Raw genomic sequence first — 20694 nt, forward strand, 5'->3', positions numbered from 1 at the left:
TTGCGTAGATTTAGTATTAGGCGTTTAATATGTCATAAATAGCACAAAGTGACTAAAATAGAATAAACAAATTTTCCAAAGATTATTAACGTTTCCATGGAAACCACTTTAGCACGTCGGTGACGCGAACCCAGGATTTTACCCTCTACCAAAACGCTCAACGCGCCTAAAGAAGTTTTCACTTCAAAAATAAATTCTTTATATTCTTGAAATCTTTAGACTTACATGCAAATTTATACTATACATAACTATCTATAAGTATATAGCATGATCAATACCTGTTTTTAACCAATCATTTATTATACAGAGATTCCTTAAGTTACCTTTGGAAAGCAATTCTTTCAGATTTCGCCCATAGAAGATACCATACTCCCAAGAGACTTTTCGGTTATCATTGGGTGGAGACCATCCAATCTTGACTGCAGTGCCATGAGACTTGACCAGCTCTACATGCAAACCTGTGATCTGTGGAAGTGTAACTCCTTAAACAAAAAACATAATATTTGGTTACCATCATTATACTCACATAAAATTCATTACATTAAATTTAATGAATAGAATTTCAAATCATTACCTACTTTCAAACAGACTCTAAGATAATTGCTTACCTAAATGTTAATTCATGTTAAATACTACATATTTTTATTGGGCTACAACTCCAAACTAATATTTAGGATGTAAATTTATTGATAGACACACACAATTTCATTGTGAGTTACTTTTTTGTTAATAATGGGCAAATCATGAATTTTCAAATCTCAAATACAATTTCTAATCTTAAAAAATCTATTCCCAATTCTCAAATTTTAAATCCTAATACCTTTTTTAAACTAACACTTTAAACAAAATCCAATAGAATTTCTGCCAGTCTTAAATGTTTTGAGGCTGTCTCATAATTTAAGAAGTAACATAAACACATAATGTAAATTGCAAAATTGCAAGCAATTGATGATTTACAAGGCACAGTATTTACAAAGTACGTTTAAGCGATCAGTAATTTGTGTATTGCCGCTCAGCAGTCGCCTGCAAAGAGATGTACACGACTCGTAGCGATAAACGACCGTAAGTATTGGAATATACTAATTGCAAGCAAAATATTATTTGCAAAACTACAATAATTTATTAATTAGAGGGTTATGTGTTTACATATTTTCATACACAAAGTAAAACCATACCACATTTCGTGATCAGTAATTTACATTATACCGATCAGCTGTCACCCGGAAATTGTAAAGACCCATACCTAATAATGTGAATTATAGTTCCAATAATATTGATCACTACATTAAACCTAGATATACTAATGTATACAAAAATTATGCTTTACTTGTTTTATAAACATTTCATCCTCCTTGTAAAATCTTAGTATTTGAAATAATAATTAAGTGTAAAGCAGTGCTGAAAGTGAGTAGAATAGCAGAAAGACTGCTGACAATGCACGGTCAGCCCCTGCATATTTTGAAAAACAGTCTAGATCACACCTCAGTAATATGTAATTCTCTGTAGCTCTATTAAAATAATTTTCTAAATTTTTTACACTATTAAATGTAGTTAAATATCATGCATTGATCAGAAGTGTTCTCCTATATTAAACCATTCAATAGTGTTTTTTGTATTTTAAACTTTGGTGTCAAAATTTATTTCTTTTCCGGAATCATTCGGTCGTGGCAGCAGTATCTATCATATTTTAATTATTCCCTTTCGGGAAGTGTTACAGAATGAATGCCGGAAACTCACGGTGTTGCACAAGCGTGGTTACAGACAACACTAACGGCAAGCTAAATAACATTTAGTACAATCTTTTGTAAACTATGATATCTACTTAGAGTTTTTGAAACACAAAATAAGGCAAAAACATATTTTAACGATCAGTAATTTGTGTACTTGCGATCAGCCGATTATTAACAATGCGGAAGATACAATTGTCAAATCATTGAAGATTCGGTGGATTTAAGATTCGGCTTCATCAACAATTATTTTTTACATTTCATCATAGCACAGATGTTTATACTCTGTGTCATGTTATATTTTGAATAAAACTTAATAATGTTCATACCTGTTAAAAATTAAAGAACATTTTGCACATTATAAAATGTTAAGGACTCTAGGTATACTTACCATCAGTTCTGGTTGTAATGGACGACGGTTGTCCCTCAAACTTGCTGTTATAGGGCACCACTTCGAATGTGTAATCAGTTCCAGGTGCAAGGTCAGTCACTGGAAATAAAAACTTATTACTACAGTGCACATTTACGCCAAAAGAGCATAAACAATAAGTTATTATAATTTATTGTATGAAATAGAAATAGTAGCCAATTCAAAAAACATCTCATTAAATATTTAACTTGATTTTAGGTAGATTTTCTTCACAAAATCAGCTAATTCAATGGTTCTCATAGTAGAACTTCCAAAATATTTTTACATAACTCTACTGAACATGACTCTCAGAGCCCAAAACCACCCTGTTTGAAGTTTATTTACATATATAGCATGATACGATTTGTGGAAACCGTTAAGAGTTCCAAAAAAACCCAAACAAGATGAAACTTGGTAAAAAAATGTATGTTATAAATATCTCAGCTAAGTTCATTGGTCAGCTTGGTCCACCATTTCGTTTAAATATAGCGGGCATTCAAATTTTTAAAAATGTACAACTTCATTATTTATGGACCTAGACCAAATGTTAAAGATTTTTTTGGAATGCATATAACAATTCCTAACCCATTTTTAATAAAACATTTGTTGTACCTCAAACGGTTTTCAACATATTGAGTTTAAGTAACTCCATGAGAATAAATTATTAATACTTCTGTCTCACAGAATCTACCTACTTCTGGAAGACATTTTAGGCTTGATCGCTACTTTATTTATTCCTTTTCTCACTAGTAATTGAGAAAAAGCTCATTTAAAATATTCTAATAATTTTCATTTAACATTCTTAAATTATGGATTTTATTACTAATAATGTAGCCATATACATCTATTACACTTCTGTATTGACAAAAATTCACTTATGGTCTTATTTATACACATGTAAACACTCAAATTTTAAAATCTAATTTTTTAGGTTGGTTTTCAATGATTACACTGTTGGTTGAAAATACAACTAGACCCCAGAACTAATGTAATACGTGGAATCCTTACCAAGCAGCCATTCATTTTTACCCAAATGAACACAATAAATTTAAGACAGTTTGTTAAAAAAAAGGTTATATGGAAAAGTAAATGAGAGCTTATTTAATGATATCACCATTTATATATACTAAATAAATGCAAACTAGCTACGTAAAAAAGTGAGGAATATATTAAATAACAAACCGGTGTATTTTGAGGATGATGTGTCAACAACAGCCAATCGAGGATAAAGAATGGAGTCCGGTGAGACAAGACTCAGGGCCTTAGGTTTGATGTGGTACTTTTCGGCATGTTTGACCGAAGTCCATGAGAGACTGACACTGTTGCTCGTGTGCGCATCCACCTTCAGGTCTGTGATGGGCAGCATATGAGCTGACTCGTCCAACTGTACTACAGCCACAGACGAACTGTTTGACTCGTACAGTGAGTTCTTAGCTTTCACCTGCAATTAAACGTACAATTTCATAATGTAATTTTATTTCAATTAATGTCTTTATGTATAAATAGGATTTAAGTTAAAGTAAAAGTAAGAAAAACGTCAAGATTACATGTTGTGTAGCATGCAAGATTACAAGCATTCCTCCATGTCACACATTGTTTGCCTGCCTTGTTTGCATGTCACACAAGTATATATACATACTTGACGCATCAAAAATTATTCATTCCCACATTTAAATAAAACATTATACACACACATATATATATTAAGTCAGCGCCCAGCCAAAATGAAATAAAAAATATTTTGTACAATTTCAGAAATAGCCATTTTGTTCAAAATTGTATAAAAAGTAATATATATATATATATATATATATATATATATATAATATATAATAGTATAATGAGTTTTATATATATATATATATATATATATATATAAAACGACGGTTTCGGAGAAATTGGAGGTATGGTCTTATATTTTTATCCTGTAAAATGTTAGCCAAAAGGTAATAAAATTTTACTAATGTGGTCTTTTGCAGTCTGACTCTTCTTGCTTATCACTTAGCATCCATTAAAAATACAGTAGTTTGCTCTAAATCAGTTGAAAAACAAACATTTGATACCACTACTATCCATTTTAAGATGCAAAATATCAAAAACCTGAAACCAAAACGCAAGAAACGAGCAGACCCATTAATAGCTGTAGTAGCAAACAGCTGATGGGGCAACGTCATTGATTCACAAATAAAGTATAACGTTTCAAAGCATGTCTGGAAACATTGGCATAGAGGGAGCTTACAATTTTCCTTTAACAGTGATACATAATCAAATTAATTTTACAAGCAGTTCTAGCGGATACACACATAATGCCTGATACAGGATTAGATTCTGATCCCAAGTAGTTCTGGAAATGTAACAAGGAGTCGGTATCTGGTTGTAAGCTGTGGGAGGGTTAATAATTTCTAAATTTTTTTTATAATTGTGTATTAAACAATTTCTTGTTACATGTTAATAAAAGATATTATAATAAAAGTAATTTTATATGGAAATATTCAATGTGTACACCATTTATAGCCTACCATAAAGAAAATTAAGGGTCTATACAAAAAATTCTATTCAGATACTGACATAAAAATTGTAGTCTTGATGCTGGATTTTAAATTTGGTACAGTTCTGTGTTATTTATAACAAATATCATACGCCTATTCAAAAAAGGTTTTATTTTTCTTATTACTGAAGACATTATAAATGAAGACAAAGATTTCATAGATGACAGCTTGCTGGTTCCTGTCACACCACACAATGGGTTTTTGTTTTGTTATCGATAGAGAAAATCGGACGAGTAGGAGCACTAGCGATTGCTAGTATACTACTTCTGCAAATTAACTGCAATTGATGTCAGTTTGGTAAATTCATATTTTGACTATCCAGCTACAATATATTATTTTCTTTTCTATGTAATAAGATAAGAATTGATTTTACAGATGGGACTGAAACCAAAGACAACTAAATCATAAACAACCAGTAATATGGTATTTAACTGAAATACAGGATTCTTTAATTATCGTTCTTCTTTCTACAAGGTATTCAGTGTTTTAAATACTTATTTATAACTGACTCAAATCATATAAATAAATTATCATGACTTTTCAAACGTATGTAAAGCATATCTGTTGATTTTATTCATTATTTTGCAATAAAATACTGATATTGGATTTGTGGGAAAAGGCCATGGTATCAAGCTTTTTGTAAATTTATAATGTTTCAGTAAATTTGTTTAAATTCACTAAACTGTTTTTTTTTTTTTTTAAGAGCTTTAAACCTATGAGCCACTTTGATTTTTTAAACAGTTTGACCCTCAAATTTCTTCTTGAAAATCTAATCTAAAGAGGAATAATTTATGGTAAGTGAGAACACATCTAATAGCTGCATTACCCAGAATGAGTAGTTGTTGTTGGTGGTGAACTCAGAGTCGAAGAGTATCTGGGTTTTACTGCCGTGCACAGTCTTGCACATGGGAGGGATTGGGGGAGTCATGCACACCGAATAGCCTGTGATTGGACCATTGGACTCGTGAGGTGGCATCCAGTTCACCTGCACCTGGTATGCAGTCAGCTGTTTGGCAGTCACATTCCAGGGTGCCTCTGGTTCTGTTAAAAATAATATAAAATAAATTAATGTGTTTTGTGGTCACATGATCTTCTAATTATAATTTAGGCTTACCTCACTAATCCAAATGTTTAAGCAAAGTAGTAATTTATTTTAATTCTAACTAGCGGGCCCGGCGCGCTTTGCTGCGCATTTCAATAATTTTTTGCAAAAGTTGCCCGCGGCTTCGCACGCAATTTCCCATTGAAAACAGTACACTATATTCACTTATTCTTTTTCTATCACATTCTAAACATTGCTGAGATAATTGATAGTCGTTCCATCGTGAGCCTCTTGGGCGTATTATGAAGGTATGTACCATATTCCTGCCTCTATCTAGCTGTTACCCACGGCTTCGCACGCAAATCTTAAGAACCGAAGTCCTTATATTACTTAGTAAAATTTTTTTTTTACTATAATAAATTTTAGATTATATTAGTTATATCTCCGATGCCACGATTGAGCTTGCTTTGTTGTCTCGATCGAGAGAATATGTACACACGGAGTTTTGAGAACCATACTTCTGTCAAAAAAAAACAACTAAGGTTGATTTTATAACATTCTTTATATTTGTAGCCAACGTAAGATAGTAATTATGATATCTGCATTACTCTTCTGATCAAGCATGAGCATGGTTTATATTAAACAAATATTGCAGTTAAAGGTGAATTTTTACGTCAAATTTGAATTGTATTATCTGGATAGTAAAGTCTATGTTTAACAGTGATTGCAAAAACAGTTTAAACAAAATTTGTCGTTTCTCTTAAGCTTACTCTATGCTTTAAAACTATAAGTGTAATATATGTTTACAAAGAACAGCTGATTAAAAATTTGAAAAGACGTTAACATATGTTTGCTGCAATGCATTTCTTATGGGTATTTCTGTAACCAGTGGGGCGGAATCCTGAATCGGGAAAGGGATGGGCATAGCTTATAAACCTTCTCCGTGGAAAAATACATATACGTACAAATTTTCATCATGATCGGTCCAATAGTTCACGATTCCATAAAGGACAAACATACAAACATTCATTTTTATATATATAGATAGATGATGTTTTTAGCCTGTAATTCACTGTTTGGATATTATATTTTCAATACTTACAATATCTGGTTGATATAACTGTTGTACATAAATAACACACAAGCAGGAATAGTTGCAAAAAAATACGGACACATATAATTGCATAAGATAAAAATAAACTCGTTTACTTTCTACGTCACTTAGTAGTTGATCAATTCCAATACATGTGCAAGTAAACAAGTGCACTTCTAGGTGACTCCATCTGAATCTTTAATTTGTGTGTGTCACACAATTATTAATCCAGTAATAATTGTTTTAGTAAAAAGATTTGGGTACTAGTGGTCACAGCACAGTGGCCACAAGACATATAAAACATTATTGCATATGAACTTCTCACAAAAGATAATAGTATTTTTCAAACAAGAGTAGTGTTAGTTGAGAATAAAATGTTATTAAGCACTTTATATAAGCATACCTGCTACAGCAGTGGCAGCTGTAATGAATTTTGCTGGGGGGTAGATCTCTCTGGTGTTAGTGTTCTTGACATAGACAGTGAGGTTGTACAGTGTGTAGGGCCTCAGGCCAGTGAAGCGATACATGCTCTCTGAGATCCACGAGGTGTTCACCCACTGACTGTGGGGGGAGTTGGCAACCTTGTATGAAGGTAGGAACTGAAATACAACCCCAGTTGATACTGGCAGCCACCAGAACAGTTTTAGACTGGTTGAATTTGTCGAACTGTCTTCTATTCCGAATCTTAGAATCTGAAAAACCATTTTTATATTTGTTAGAATTTATAAATGTACTGATTTGTGAAATATCAATATATACATTTATCTATATTGTAATTTAAGTTAATATATGGATATTTACATGTGTATGGATATATACATTTCTATTTTATAATGATGCAAGGGTTTCAATTATACAGAACTATGGACGGTACTGTACCTGGTAAACTTTGTTCGTATTATTGTTACAATTGTGTTCATCGGTTTCATCAGTACAATCTATATGTCCGTCACACATCATCACCATTGGCAGACACTTGTTGTCACAAGGGAACAATCCTACTCCACAACTGGGGCCTGGTACTACTGTAACAGATTATTTCAGTTATTGTTTACACTTCGCTACCTAAAGATCGTTTTCTGTGCAAGTAATTTTTACCTTTTAAATACAGTCTTTTATTAAGTTGAACTATATGTAGCATAATATTATGAGGATCAGATTCAACTTTTGTTCATTTAACATGGAATAACAAAATATTCTAATAAATAAGAAAGATTGTTTACATTTTGGCTATAACAATTAACCAGATGAGCTAAAGCTAATCGGATGCAAATTAATATGGCTAAAGTTATTCAGTTAATAAAGGGGTGACCATTCAAAACTTCTTTTCTGATTCCCGGTTTGGTTCCAGTTGAAAATGTCCAATTCTATAGTCCATTTTCAAACAAAATAAACCACTAACTGTAATACTGTATTTAACCCTTACGCTAAGTGTAACAATGACAGTTTATCATCACCAGCTGTATTTGCAGGAAATGTCACAAAGTTGTGGTAGTGTAGTAAATTTTGTCACTAGCGATTGCAAGAAATTCAGTGACGATTCATCACTGCCACCTATTTTAAGTTTCTTAGTTTTTATCTCCGTGTATTTCAATATGTTAACATTTGTTATTTTTGTGTATAAATAACTAATAACTTGCCTTTCTATGATCTTTGAAAAATACATGTATCCAAATCGGAAAACCAAAGAAACAACCAATTACCAACACAGTGCAACCGTAGAGTAGACTGCAGTCCAGCATTCCGGGTCAGAGGTCTGCGGTGCACAAACTGTGAGTACAAGATAATTTTGCCGGTACACTAAACAGGCTCAGTACAACAAACATATAAATAAAAAACTTTCATCTGAACTCAAGTTTTAACTTTTCTTTCTTTTGCACTCCCCAGGAGGGTTCATTTCTGGCTGGTTTATACCTTCCAGTTGAACCCACGGTGGATACAGAAAAAAATCGATGTGTCACTTAAATCTGGGCAATCTTATGGATGTCCAAGAGCGCCACATCACTAATCGCAAATATCGAGATTCTGGGGCGCAAAAGTAATTCAATAGTTCCGCGTTTGTTCCCTAAGAGACAAAAGTTCTTGCCAACCTAGACATAAGGGTGTGCCCTCCCCCGGATGCTTTGACTGCAGAGGTTAATTCAGAACAGGCTTCTCCTTCTTTCTAGGGGACATGACTTGAGATAATTCCCTTAACTTTATCTCATAAATCTTGACAGGAGATGGCCACTATTCCCAACCTTATCCATCCAAAATATCCTGCCACTCATAAGCAGTGCAAAGGTTCTTACAGGAATAGGTGTAGTTTTCTGAACTTCTTGTCATAAGAGAACAAAAAAAACTTTGACCTTTGGAAAAACAAGACTAAGAACACTATTTCAAAGGAATTTGCAGATTCATACTTTTAAAACCACAATTTATATCCTCCACCCTCTCCTTTTAAATAATATAAATGGTAGCATATAACATGAGCTTCCAGAATATATTCTTACTTTAAAATATATGAAAAATATGTTAGAGAGAATCTAGGTGCAACTAGTCAAAATACAAAGTTGGTGTCAGGACTATGGTATAGAGTCTTAGAATCGATCCATCTGTAGTAAAAATTCTAGGGACATTATAAAGATTCGTGCATAATCCACACTTTTCCAGATTCTAATTCTTGGTGGCAGCCCTGTTTTCAGTGCAGTTGTGGTCCTGAATATATCGTACCACCATCCAATATATGACGACTGCATATATTTTTTATTATTTTGATTTAATTTCGATTTAATTAATCAAGAAATCCAATAATTAACTTTTAAATTTAAGTTGAAAACAATCAATCACAACTCACTAGGCACATTGGAGTGGGAGCATGACATCTCATCACTGTAGTCGGGACACTGGTACTTGCCGTCACACACCTGTCGCAGAGGGATACACGAGCCATCCTGTCGACACCTGAACTGAGTCTTGCTGTCACATAACACAGTACCTTGACAATGCTCCTCATCCTCTCCCTGTTCACAGTCCTTGATATTGTCGCAGACCCATGAGTCTTGAATGCAATCCCCTGCAAATTACATGAATAATATTTATATACGTTTTAAAACAAGTTGGTTAGGTTCTGTGTTGCTTCACTAAGCGAAACTAATTAAATCTCCCTTTCTCTCCCAAAACCGTTCATTGTTCTCTGAGCCTGTTATAAATCTCTATACCATGCATTGGTATCCCTCAGAAATTGCTTTCATGCAGTAAATAGTATAGTAATAAATAAACTATATATTACAGTTTATAATTTGAAGTATATTAAGTTTATTATGTGTACAGATGTACAAAAACACACACACACACACACACACACACACACACACACACACACACACACACACACACATACAATACACTCCTACAAAATCCCATTAACATGATTTAACATAATCAGGTGCATTGACATACAACCCATCTTGACAAAACTACATGAACGATCACTTTTCTTACGCTGCCAACATTTTTATTATTTTATATTGAAATATGTTACTAATTCCTCTGAAAAATGCTAATTTAGACTTGGATTTCAAAGCAACTGGTTAAATAAATTAATATTCAAATCATGATAATCTTTAAATGTGTCAAGAATGTTACTACCATAAATCAGTTGACTTGGACAAAAACCATAAAATCACTCAGTATTGAACAGATAATTGCTGAGTTGGGGCTTATGAAACGTATTTGAACATTTAATGACTTACTGAAGTGCCAATTTTAAATAAATATCATCTTTTGTTGGAAGTTGTGGTTTCCCTAAAGATTATTTGCTATTTGTAATTTCAAAGAAATCTTATTTTGACAGCATAACTTGTTATTACACATATAAACCACACTAAAAAAATCTTGTATGTATTACTCTTTAAACTGCCAGTTTACCATTAAGACAGCGGAACTGATGGCTCTGACAGACACCAGATTGGGAGGGAGGGGCTGGAGTCACGTAACTGGTAGGTACTGTGATGGGCTCACATCCGATCTCATCACTGTTGTCTCCACAATCGTTGACAGAGTCACACTTCCACCAGTACGGGATACATTTCTTGTTATTACAGCGGAACATCCAATCAACGCACGTGTTCTAAAAATAATAACAATAATAATAGCATGATCAGAAATACTATACATCTTCAAGATTTGTAAAAATAGATTTGCTGACTTTAAACTAAAATGAATGTTTTGAAATCTGCAGAGTGTTGATATAACCAGAGATAAAACATTAATTTAATATGGTTGGCACTATTTAGTAAACAGTGGATTTTGTATTTTAATGACAACCTTAAAAAAATACATACAGTAAAAGCCCGCTAATCCGGCATCCAATGGTTCGGCACTTTCATTAATCCGGCACCGTCTTAAAAAAAATTCGCGTAAATGAGAAATTTTAACCGCACTGTGAAACGTTACAGTTCGCAAGAGCGCTCGGAAAGGTTCGTGCTCAGTCGGAAGGGATCGTATGTGACGCAGCAGCTGTGTGTGAGGGGGTTCAGGGCCACTTGCCGAGTTTCCGCCGTTAAGTGGCTTATAGACGGGGGGAAAGTAGAAAACAGCAAGTTTACTGGCGGCCAGTACTTTACAATACGTCACTTTCCACCAATTTCCATTTACACAGGGAAAGTTATTGGCCAGCAAGTATATCGGTTGTACTGTCGGCCAGTAGGCCAGTCTATTGTGAAAATGTAGGCCAGTCTTACGTGTTTGTTTAGCGTCTAGCGTCTTCTGCCTCAGTCTCAGTCACTGTCAGTTCGTACTCGAGTGCAGTCGTGAGTGTTGTGCTCGTTTCATATTGTGTTTTAACTTTCTCAAAGTTGTGCCCTATGTTTTCCAAGCCCAGCTCATCCACCAGCAAAGTTGGAAATAAACGTAAGCATGTCACACTTACCATTGAACAAAAGCTAGAAATTATAAGACGTGTAGAAAAAGGTGAGAGTAGAATGAAGCTAATGGAAGAATTCAACATTGGTTCATCAACAATGTATGACATCAAGAAGAATAAAGAAAAGTTACTTAAATTTAAGTCTCAAACTACAAATGTCATACAGTCATACATGGCAGTCTCGACAAACTTTAAAAAAACCTAAACTTGACGACCTTGACGAAATTTTATTCAAATGGTTTAGCGCTAAGCGGTCTGAAGGGAAGCCTGTGACTGGGCCCAAGATCATGGAAAAAGCTAAACAGTTCCGTGAGGAAATTAAAAATAGATGAGAAAAGAATGTGCCTTTTTCTGATGGTTGGCTTTGCACCGATTTAAAAATCGACAACGGGGAATACGGAAGCTTGATGTAGCTGGAGAGCTCCGATCAGCCGGACCAAAATGCGGCTGAAGAATATAAAGCTGAATTTGAAAATCTACTTGAAGACTACGATTTGTCAGCATGCCGGATTTACAACGCTGATGATGAAACTGGCCTACTTTGGCGTTTTTTGCCTAATTCGACTTTGGCAGCAGGGGATGAGAAATGTGCCAAAGGGTTTTAAAAAAAACAAAGACCGTTTGACAATTTTTGCTCTGTGGCAATGCCTCAGGGGACCCACATGTTGACGCCTTTCGTCATCGGAAAAGCAAAAAAGCCAAGACCTCTGAAAGGCATTACCCACCTACCCGTAATATACGATGCTCAATCCAATGCGTGGATGAACTCCGAGTTATTTTGAAATTGGTTTTTTTCCACCACTTCGTACCATCTGTAAAAGACAATCTGAAAAACCGTGGCTTACCTGAAGACAGCAAGGTTGTGCTCATCCTAGACAATTGCAGAGCTCACTCTGCAGCGTCTGAGTTGATATCGGGAAATATTTTTACTGCATACCTCCCGACAAATGTCACGGTCCTTGATTCAGCCAATGGATCAAGGGGTGATTCAGAACTTTAAATGTTTTTTACAGAGCGTCCTTTCTTCAAGGCCCTGATAAACTCAGGAGTGTATGGTGGTTGATTTTTCAGAAAAAATTCAACATAAAAGATGCAATTTTCGGAATCGCCTTGGCATGGAAAAAGGTCAAGCCCACCACTCTACAGAAATCTTGGCGAAAACTATGGCCAGCTGCCTACCAAGAAGAGGACATTGCTGTTTCAGTCGACAATGAAGCAATACTGGACTTGGTGGCCCACGAGTTTCCCAAGACGAAATAAGGAAAGTGCCACAAGAAGAAATCTTGGAGTGGATACACATTGATTGCGACGAACCAGTTGAAGAAGAAATTACGGATGAACTGCTCATCAAAACGTGTACTTGGACCTCAGTCAGAGTCTCATCCTGTGGAGTCCGAATCAGTTGATGATGATCCAACACCCGTGCCTACGTGGAGTGAAGCAAGTGCCACTATCGACACGTTTATACGATTTGCCGAACGCAGCAGCTCCTACAATGCTTCAGAGCTTGTAAATTTATGTGTTGTTCTGAGAAATGACTTTTTAAAGAAGAAACATGATACAAAAAAAACAAACAGACATTAGGTCTTTTTTTCAAATAAAATACAGTACACAAAAATTATGTTTACCATAATATTTATTACATAATGTACGCACTAGTTAGCCTACATCTAAGTTAACCTAAGTTTTTAGAAATGTTTTTCTAGGCATTAAATGTTCATTTTGTTGTTCAAACTAATGTTTGTTTAATTTTATTTATCTCCTTAGTAATTCTTTAATTATGTACACGTAAAGAGTGATTTTTTTTTAAAGCCACGCTCTGAAACTTAGACGACGATTTTTAGCCCGCTATCATCGCTAAAGTAGAAAAAAAAGTAAAATCAAGCTACTGTACATTATCTCTTTGGGACTGAAAACCCAGCCACTATTTTTAAAGAGTGATTGTATTTTGGCTGGGTTTTCAGCTTTTCTGAGTTAATATCACTTGATTTCACTCCTTTTACTTTAGTGTGATACGATTTTAGCGGCTGAAAACCGAATTTTCCGGCATTTTCATATGGACGCTCGGTAATCCGGAATTTTCAATAATCCGGAACACTTTCGATCCCCGAAAGTGCCGAATTAGCGGGCTTTTTACTGTACATATCTTTTTTAATACAGTTAGATACCTTATCATTACAAAGAATTACAGCTCGCTCTACTCTTCTGGATCCTAATTATTAGTGTTATCATAATCAAATCCTTGAACTTATTAAATGTCATGGAAAAATGTTTTTAAAGTTTTTAGTAAATTACAATGCATGACTGTTAGTTTAAAAATAAATAAACCAATTTTTTAAATTTTTGAAGTGACTACTTTTTTTGGCTTTGGATGCATGTTTTGCATGGGGGAAAAACTTTTGTTTCACTTCATGAAACGTCACGTCATGCGTGTTTGATTTCAGTAGCTATGCAGGCATACTAGAGAGAGCTTATTAAATTTAATAAAAGCTCACTATTTCAAACACAAATTAGTTTTTAGTGTTTTTGAAAAAAATTTATATTTATTGAAATAAAGGGTTGCGGAACACTATTCATCAGATAACCTCAAATATACTAAATTGCGTACTAATGAAAAGGTTATGATGGTTTGTGTGAATAACTAATTGTTAATGGTTTGGGTTATTTAATTATATACTATAAAAAAAGTATAGAAATTGGTTATAAAATTATTTTGCAATACTGAAATTTTAATTTCTCTAGGTCAAACTACTGAGGCAAGTAAAAGGTTGCAAATAAACTAACACTAGAATATTTTTTCTAGACAATACATATAATTCTAAACAGAAATTGTTCTTGAAATTTTTTTGTAACTGAGGTAGGATTCTTCAGAAATTAAATGTGGAGATATACTGCCGATAGCCTACTTGTATTAGCCAAAGTAAAGTGCAATTAATCTTACTTGATAATGAAAAACAACTGAAATGAAGTTTTTTTGCTTACTGTGTTTTACAAAATTATTTACATTATTAAATTTATGATGATTGATTTCAGTAGGTTATAAAATTAAACTGATTTAAAATGTTGAAAGTTATAGGACGACAGTATTTCTTTCAAACAAAACTGACTATTTTAAACACAAATTGTTCTTTAGTGTTTTTGGAAAAAATGCATATTTATTGAGATACATTGTTGCGGAATACTATATTCTTAGGATAACCTCCAGTATTTTAAATCGCGTACTAATCAAAAGGTTATGGTGGCTTGTGTAAATAACTGTAATTAATAGTTTAGGTACTTAAATTTTATATCATAAATGTTTTGAAATTTGTTTTTAAGTTATGTCTTATAATATTGAAATTTTAATTTTTCATGGATTTCTCTAGGTCTAACTCCTGAGGTATAAGTTATGGTATTGTAACATTTATACTCCCAAGATTTATATTCACAGCCTGTTATAAGAAGTAGTCACTTCTATCGGTCAGTCCCGCAACTGCCTTTCCAATTTTTGTTGCATTTTAATCAATGAAAATTTATGTAGATATCTAAATAGGCCTATTTTTTTACAAATCTCTAAAACTTCTCCGTATATTTTTGTTGCATTTCCCTTATTAAACAGTGTTTGAAAATATGAAATAAATATTAAGCTTACTAAAACAATTTTCCGTCTGAGCGTATACTACTGTTATATTTTGCTTGACAAATATATGACTATGCTAACATAATTTAAATGGAATACTAAGCACTACGTTGTTCTAGGACAAGATTATTTATTGAAGCAGAGGTGTCTCAGTTTCTTCATCAAATATTATATCTAGACACACATTTCTTAGATATTGCTGAGTATGTTCATAACATTTTATGTTTTTCTGATTAACTTTTATTAAATAAATAACATTTGAATGCTACAGTGATGTGTGAACAACTAGATGTTTTAGACAAGAAGCACATGCTGTTATGAACTTATAATTTTACAATCATTTTGGTCAGCAAATTTGCTTTAGAATAACACAAGTACTTTAATTAAAACTAACATCCGTAAACAAAGATGTATACATAGAGATTACAAATGATTACATATTTCATTTTATGTTTGGTACGATTAGTATTCAGAATTGTAAATTGTTCTTAACAATGAGGTCTAGAACACAGAACTAATTCACGTTACATATAATGTGTCTTTTTAATATAAAAGATTAGAAAAAACATCTTAGTGTAAAACTGTGAAAATGTTTTCTGCTTCGGTATATAAATGAACTCTTAACTTACAAATAAAATGTGTTTTATAATTAATATCAGTTAAGTACAAATAATCTGTTTACCAGCCATCTAGTTATATATATATATATATATATATATATATATATATATATATATATATATAATTTCAATAAACATTGAATCACAAAAAGTACTTGCTCCGCCGGGAGTCTATAAATAAATATATATATATTTATATATATATTTACTTAAAAACTCATTTACGCCAAGCCCAAAAACATGAAAGGTGCACACCATTGCTATCACATATTTTTATGTAATCATAACTATACAACAATATAGTTGCTAAGTATAATCCAAAAATGAATTGGGAAACATATTTGTTACATTCCGTCATTAGTACTAACATTGTACACATGCTTCATACTGATCAAATATTAATGATGAAAAAATAATATATGTTTTATATTAATATATGTACGAGTATAAAGTGTATTATTATTATGTGAGTATTCTATCACTCAGTCTAGTAGTTTTAAAGTTGTTGATAAGTACAAAGAATCAGTCATCTATTGAACATCTGAGGTTATTCTATACCTAGTAGTAATCTGTGCTTTGATTTGTAGTGTTGGAAAATTATATGATTGTACAGGGTGCGGCAAAATGATCTGACGGTTTTCGCCACCGTGCTGTAGAGCGAGTAAGTGGTGGGGGGTGGTGGGGATAAGCGCGTTCGGGAGCCCACATGTGGACATTTTCAGTAGCCATGGAGCAGTGGTCGGCTGAGCATCGTGCATTCATTGTCGAGGCGTTTTTTAAAAGCGGCGATTCCTGCGTTGCTGTTCAGCGGCAGTTCCGTAGACGTTTTAATGTTGGTCTCAGAGGAAGAGTCCCAACTTGTAACACGATTATGTTATGGGTGAGTAACTTCAGAGCTACCGGTTCAGCCTTAAAACGTAAGTCTACTGGAAGTCCAAAGTCAGCCCGGACACCAGAGAATACCGATCGAGTGAGAGAAGCGGTGGAAGCCAGTCCTCGGCGGCCGGCCCGTAAACAAGCTGCTGCTTTACGCATGTCTGACCGCTCGGTATGACGAATATTGCGTTTTGATCTGCATTTCCACCCATACAAGATATCTATCGTCCAGCAGTTGAAGCCTACTGACTATGCAAATCGGCAAGCGTTTGCAGAGACAATGATTGATTTGACGACTGATGACAAAATTGTCATGATGAGCGACGAGGCACATTTTCATCTAGATGGTTATGTCAATAAACAGAACTTTCGCTATTGGTCACCTACAAATCCTGAAGAACTGCATGAACATCCTCTGCATAGTCCTAAGGTTACTGTGTGGTGTGGTGTAACTAAAAGTTGTGTGATTGGAATACATTTTTCAGTAGGGTGGTCGAACCGTTATGGTCAATTCGCAACGTTACCTCCTGATGCTGAAAAACTTCCTTCTCCTTGAACTCTAGAGAAATCGTTTAGTGCGCCGGAGGATGTGGTTCCAGCAGGATGGGGCAACTTCACATACAGCTAATGAGATGATGGACTTCTTGAGAAGTAAGTTTCGTGGCCGAGTCATATCGTGTTTTGGGGACATTGCATGGCCGGCTCGCTCCCCAGACCTTAGCATTTGTGATTTTTTCCTGTGGGGGTTCCTTAAAGCAAGAGTATACACAAACTAACCCCGCACACTGGTCGAACTAAAAGAAGCCATAAGCCAAGAAATTGCAAACCTGCCTCCTGCAATGTTAGAGAAGGTGTTGAACAGCTTCAGTGCAACACTTGAAGAATGCTTGGCCAAAGAACGACATCATTTGAAGGACGTTATCTTCAGGTCTTAAATGTGTGAAATAAGTTGTACTGATGTTATTTCCATTAATTTACATCAACACCCTTATGTAATAACCAATAAAATACTTTTCATCACTTTTAATTTTTGTGTTTTTTTTAATTTTAAATACATCAGATCTTTTTGCCGCACCCTGTATATCAGGGTATTGTCCATCTTGTCCGCTTTGTTTTGCAATATGGAGTGGAAGAAGAATGCTAAGCTGGAAGTAAAACTTAGAACACGGATGAAGCACTTTCTAGTTTACATGGTTCCCTTAAAAAGTTGGACCTGCCAGTACTGTACATGTGAAACCGTTGAAGTCAATATGAGCCCATGGTCAGTCCCTTAGGTCAATTGTGCCTCATCAGAAATTATTAAATCAACAACAATGAATAATTTGTACATTTTCGACACAAGAATTATACAGCTTAAAATATTTTGAAGCACCATGAAAATCTTTGGAAATTTCAGACATTCACTGAACAATTGCTTACTTAAAAATGAGGCTAGTTTTAGGGGCCCGTGGATTTTTTTTACTATCAAGCAAAACATATATGAATACATTTAGATGTGTACTTCTAATATATCTATAGGATATACACTCACTGTTGGTAGTTGTGGGCGGGGTGGAATAGTGGGGGGGCGGACCGTAGTTGGACAATTGCGTTCATCACTTGTGTCATTGTCACCACAATCGTAGTCACCATCACACTGCCAGGTTTTGAAAATGCAGTGGTGGTTATCACACTGAAAATAATAATGCAATTAAGTATTAATACATAGTACAACCTTCGATTACATTAGTTATACATGAGATAAATCAGTCTTATGTAGAAGGGCTTCTTAACTATGTTCACTCATATATAATAAATACATTTGAATAAATATAGTTTGGAAAATAAATTTTAACTTTTTAAAAATTCTAAACTTGTGTTTTAATAACTTATTTTAAGAAAATTGGAAGAAAATACAATTTTCAAACAAGAGAAGTTTGCAGAATAATTAATAAAGTCATACCTGGAACTGCCAGCTTTCACAAGAGTTACTATCACAGCCAATCTCATCAGAGTTGTCGCCACAGTCCTTTTCTCCATCACAGCGCCAGGACGCAGGAATGCAAGCATGAGGATTGCTGCATAGGAAGTAGCCAGCTGTCAACAATCCTTATTAGTATTTTTATGTAAATAACAATATACAATCTTTAGTAGCAGCAGCGTTGAAAGTTGAAAGCTAAATCTTTGTTCGAGTTCAAAGCACATGTGCAGGGCTCTCTATTGTTTATTTAATTAATAATTACTCCTTCTATGTGTAATGCACCACTTATATCAAACACTAATAACACTTCTCATTCTATGCTGATTTCTGCCACAGAAAGATGTCAGGAACTGTAATTAGTTGAGACAGGTCATGAGTATAAAACCTAGACAAATTAAGATTAAGTTCAATAATAAAATGAAATGATCAAAAATGATTCAGTCTGGAGGTAGAATTAGACTATTGTAATGTTAATCAAGTACATAAAACAGGTAAAAAATAATGAATTAAAATTAGCCAATCACCAATATTTCTTTAAACTACCCTTTTACATCAATATGTAACAATATGGATCCAAAGTTCACTCACTCTACACGTGTAAGGTAAATAACATTATAAAAAATATAAATGAACATCCTAATAATATTATAATGTGAAAGTGCCTTGTTTGTTTGTTTTACTTTTACATATAAACTATTCAACTGATTGTCCTCAAATTTTACATTCCTAGGAAGAAAAAAAATTAGGGTTCCTAGGAAGAACATACTCCTATTCGTAAATCCTTCCGGACTACACCCCAATGGTCTTTAAAGCAGCAAAAAATCTCATCTTGGTCTCTAAAGTTGTGTAATGTGAATTCAAAGAGCCAGTTAAATGTATTCAACTGTTATGTATCAACATTGTATTATGCCAGCACAACCATAAGTTTTATTATTTTAACCAATATTTTAAATTTGTCTGAATTTATAGAGTGAAAGCATAACAAAAGTAACAACACTTCATATTTCAACATCACAGCAGCAAGGCAAACCAATGGATTTATTCTGGGTCAGAAAGCAATACGCAAGACATGAAATGTAATTTTTATGACAGAAAATCGTTGATGTGACATCACATCCATTTATCACTGATAAGGTATATGATACTAATTAGATATATAAATACTGAAATAATTTCTAGACTGGACCGTGAAAATAGTATGATAGAGCGGATATGGATTGGGAAGCAAGAACTTTACTGTATTATGTATTATCTTTACATATATGGTTGGTAACTGTCATAATGTAAGTATAGAAATGTGTTAGTATTATTGATGTTGATTTTAGTTTTTAATTTTTAATAACAATATCTATATCCATAGAATTTATAAAATTATTCTGTTGTGAAAACAATCTTATTACAAAACTATATATAGGTCTATTTATATTGTTTCCTGGGACAAAATACCAAACTCCAATTTTACGTTAGAAATATAACTAATTTGAACTAGAAGTGCAAAACCTGAAATAAGAATTACTCACACTTTTACTTGACTTCTGGTCCTTTCCAATGAAACATTGTAAAATAGGTACCTGACACACGATACATGACTAATTCCACTTTCAAAATATCATAGGACCTTATCATATTACATCATAAGTGTTTTCACTAAGAAAACTATGAACTTCAACTTTGAAATTCCTCTACATTGATCTAAAATGGTTCAAGTGTTACTGAAAATATGGGAGCTATTCAAAGCAATTCACAGAATGTTGCATAGACATTTCGAGCGAAGCCGTGGGTATGTGCTAGTACAAAATAATAAATTTATAACATTTTAAACTAAAATCTTTTATTTTACTGTGAAACACGAGGTAAGTGAACATAAATAACATAGACACTACAGCAACTTGC

The 20694-nt window shown here is 33.7% G+C and overlaps 1 protein-coding gene across 6 annotated transcripts in view; it reads right to left on the minus strand.

Moving 5' to 3' along the window:
- Window positions 1–20694, minus strand: part of LOC124357612 (sortilin-related receptor-like) — a 101882-nt gene that overhangs the window by 16557 nt on the left and 64631 nt on the right. For 5 of the 6 annotated variants that reach the window (XM_046809550.1, XM_046809547.1, XM_046809553.1 and 2 more), the window contains 10 exons: window positions 18784–18917; window positions 18373–18513; window positions 10730–10931; window positions 9657–9875; window positions 7700–7845; window positions 7224–7512; window positions 5512–5726; window positions 3319–3577; window positions 2119–2217; window positions 324–482 (listed from right to left, as the gene is read on the minus strand). In XM_046809550.1, the coding sequence (XP_046665506.1) occupies window positions 324–482; window positions 2119–2217; window positions 3319–3577; window positions 5512–5726; window positions 7224–7512; window positions 7700–7845; window positions 9657–9875; window positions 10730–10931; window positions 18373–18513; window positions 18784–18917 (1863 nt within the window). The remainder of the gene's footprint in view (window positions 1–323; window positions 483–2118; window positions 2218–3318; window positions 3578–5511; window positions 5727–7223; window positions 7513–7699; window positions 7846–9656; window positions 9876–10729; window positions 10932–18372; window positions 18514–18783; window positions 18918–20694) is intronic. The other variant, XM_046809548.1, reaches the window with a different exon arrangement.

Source organism: Homalodisca vitripennis, chromosome 3 (genome assembly GCF_021130785.1).
Source record: "Homalodisca vitripennis isolate AUS2020 chromosome 3, UT_GWSS_2.1, whole genome shotgun sequence".
Lineage (NCBI taxonomy): Eukaryota > Metazoa > Arthropoda > Insecta > Hemiptera > Cicadellidae > Homalodisca > Homalodisca vitripennis.